General features: G+C 40.5%; 1 protein-coding gene across 1 annotated transcript; it reads right to left on the minus strand.

Annotated features, from left to right (window-relative positions):
* Positions 1-437: 437 nt before the first annotated feature.
* Ifnw1 (interferon omega 1) lies at positions 438-957 on the minus strand. Its single transcript, XM_090329365.1, is given in 2 exon segments — positions 438-737; positions 739-957. Coding segments are annotated over 2 exon segments (519 nt in total).
* Positions 958-3720: the final 2763 nt, after the last annotated feature.

The raw sequence follows: 3720 nt of genomic DNA on the forward strand, positions 1-3720 counted from the left end.
TTTAAAACCCATAACATTTAATAAAATGGAGCTGTGACTATGTTTCCTAATTTTAATACAACACAAAGGCATGTATTAGTCATGTGGAAAACAACACAAGATCAAAGACACATGAACCAGGGTCATATGGTCAATTCATCAGAAAGTTTTTTTTTTGTTGTTGTTGTTTTTGCCAGGCCTGGGCTTGAGCTCAGGGCCTGAGCACTGTCCTTGGATTTTCTCAAGGCCAGAGCTCTACCACTTGAGCCTCAGCACCACTTCCGGCTTTTTTCTATGTATGTGGTAACGAGGAATCGAACCCGGGTCTTCATGCATGCTAGGCAAGCACTTTAACCACTAGGCCAAACTCCCGGCCGTCATCAGAAAGTTTTATTTCAAGATGATTCCAAGTCTTTTCATCTTAACCTTTCTTCCAACTTGACTAAAGATGAGAAGACTCACCCAATTTCCACTCTGACAATTTCCCAGGCACAGTCACTATATTTCTTCTTTTTCAGGTACAGAGAGATTAACAGGAAGTAATTTTTTATATTCAAGGTGAGATCCTCAGGTGCCAAGACATAGTCCTCATCTCCCATCACCTGCAACAAGCCAGGCCCGAGGGCCTCCAGTTGCTGGTGGAGTGCAGTGTGGAGTTCATGTAGGAGTTTGGTGTTCCAGGCAGCAGAGAGGTGCTCTCAGTGCAACAGGCTGCAGATCTGCTGCAGCATCACGTACAGGGCAGACACGGCCCGGGGCCTTCTGCAATTGGCTGACATCCACTGTCTCCTGAGGGAACTGGATGTCCCTTCTGCCCTTGAGACACAATGCAGGGGAGATCCTCCTCATTTGCTCCAGTACTTCACAGTTCTTCCTGCTCAGCAGGACAGAGTTCTGAAGCAGGTGACAGCCCAGAGACCCACCAGGTCCACAGCTGCACAGCACCGTGGCGGTCGGTAGAGGGCGCAGGAGCGCCATGGGGACCTGAGCTTGCTGCTGGCCTGGCTGAGCTGAGGCCTGGTGAGCCCTGGAGCCTGGGTTCTTGAGGACTTTCTGTCTAGGCCCAACTTTTATAAGCTAACCCCAAATTTCAAATTCTGAACTTTTCTCTACATTTTTACTTCTTTTTCTTAGCTCTCATTCATCAGTGTTCCACATTGCCTAAGAAGATAACCAAAAACTCAGCTACAGATATTACTGCAGAATTCTAGTGAATTCCAAATGTCTCTGCCGAAACAGCTATCAAACTAAGGAGAGGTGCTAGGCCTAAAATCAGATTATATATTTACGCAAAGAATATACATATTTCACACTTTTCTCATATATCAGTGCTGCTCTTCTTGTTCTATGAAGAATTATTTTTTTAACCCAATACTTGAGATTAGCTGTAGATCCTCATTTTGAAACACTCTACTTTATCCATTAATTATTATTTATAATTACTAATGTTAGTAAATGCTTCATACGTATAGGTATACTTCATAGCAGTCAATTAACATCTATTTACCGATTTAGTTATTATTTTTATTTATTTATTTATTTTTGCTAGTAAGTGGCTTGAGCTCAGGGCCTGAACACTGTCCTTGGACTTTCTCAAGGCTAGAGCTTTACCACTTGAGCCTCAGCACCACTTCTGGCTTTTTCTATGTATGTGGTACTGAGGAATTGAACCAGGGTCTTCATGCATGCTAGGCAAGCACTTTAACCACTAGGCCAAACTCCCGGCCCGATTTAGTTATTATTGATATAAGCTCTCACTAACTTTTCCTGGACTAGCATCAAAATTTTGTTCCTCTTACCTTTTCTTCCTGAGAGCTAGATCCTCAGGCATGTTGTAGCATACTAGTGGCTTTCAGAAACAAATCTTCAGCCAGGGACCTTGCCTTCAGTTCTATCATTTTTCTTAAAAAAAAAAAAATAGCTAGGCTTCCTCAGACTCAGCGTTTCCGTAACCATTAAGGATTTATCACTATCCATGTCAAGTAAATTCATCCTGATAACGTTTGAATCCCTTTTCCTTTAAGGGACTTACTTCTTTATTACCAAGACACTAAACCCTCTTAGACCCTTGGCTCTTTCTCTAGATGCATGCCTGATGGATCCTGGTTTTCCATAGTCAACTTCTCCTTTCTTTTTGGTTACATTTATTTATTTAAATTCTACTGTGAAAGTCATGTACAGAGGGGTTACAGATGTATGATTCAAGTAATCGATACATTTCCTTTTCAACAGTGTCACCCCCTCCCTCATTCTCTCCCACATTTCCCCCCTCCCTCTCGACTTGTAATGTTCATTTCCAACTTAGTGTCTAGTGAGTTTCAATTCTGAATGAGTTCACCCTTTGTCTCACCATTCTGTGCTTCCTCTTCCCCTCCCCAAATCACAAAAACGAACATGCAAGACCAAAGGTACAGAAACAAAAACAGCAACTAAAGAGAAAAAAACGGACAAAAAAAAGAACTGAAAAAAGGTAAAATAAGAAACACCTCGTCTCCACTTCTTGGAGTCTTCTTCATTTCTAGAAACATCATTTTATATGATCATATAAACATAACTATTGGGCCCTTGTAATCCTCTCCTAAGAACATCTTCATTTGGTATCTTGTGTGAATGTCTAAAGTCCTGTTTAATTTATCATGTCAAAGGGTGATTCTTTTTAACTTCTCCTTTCTTGATACACATCCCCAGACACTAAAGGTGTCAGCAACCCTTAGGTGCTGGTAGGAAATGCTTCTTGTCTGTGTAGCTCAAAGACTTATTCAATAAGAAGCATTTTATCTTCTATAGCAGATTCATTTTACTCTTGTTAGGACAAGGTCTTATTCTTCAAATCTTACTGGACCTCTTCAAGTCTTGTTCTCTTCATATGTTCTTTGGGTATAGGGGATTTGTTGGTGATGCTGTTCTTCATTCGAAGTGAATGGACAGATAGGGCGGTTGTATCTGTTTTCTATCTGTCTATGACTCATTATAACTGAAAAAACAACAACAAAAACAGTGGGTTGTTGGCTAAAGTGAACTCTGTTCTCATATAATGAAGTAAAAGAAAAGCAAAAAAAGCAGCACTATTTTCTCGATAATTGTTGAGCTAGAGGATTTGTTCTGTTTTGTCTTGAGTCAGGGTCTGGCTAAGTAACCCAGACTGACCTCAAACTTAATCCTTCTGTCTCAGCCTCAGGTGCTGGGATGGTTGGCATGACCATCCCCTCCAGCTGAGACGTAAGAATTTTTGCTCCCTGGTTTCAAGCTTTCCTAGAAAGCAAAACTGAAATAGTTACTTGTGGGCGATACAAAAGCAAATAGTATGAGTTTTTTTAAGTGAAAAGGAAGTGACTTTGGTCACTCAGTACAAGTGTACTACATGTGATTGCAGCAACAGAGTGTAGACAACCCTTCACGGGCTGTGTTGGAGTTCTCGTACAAGTAAAGGAATACACATTTTGTTTATCTTCTTTTCATTAAATTAAAAAAATAGTTGTGATAAACGCTCATGGGCTCAGATATAATGGCATTTAGCTACTTGTATTAAGGATGAATGGTTCTACATTTTTACTTATATACATTTGACGTTGTTTCTATTTTTTATCTTCAGGAAAGGTCCCAAATTCTAAATATGTCCAAGCAGAATGTAAAGGAAAAAGTAAGCAGATCCAATCATGTAATGATTGTAATGAACAAAGTTGATATTTTTTAGGGGGGTGGGGGGCGCTCATGGGACTTGAACTCTGGGCGTGAGCACTA

Source organism: Megascapheus bottae, chromosome 3 (assembly GCF_031878675.1).
Source record: "Megascapheus bottae isolate mThoBot1 chromosome 3, mThoBot2.hap1, whole genome shotgun sequence".
NCBI classification, from domain to species: Eukaryota; Metazoa; Chordata; class Mammalia; order Rodentia; family Geomyidae; genus Megascapheus; species Megascapheus bottae.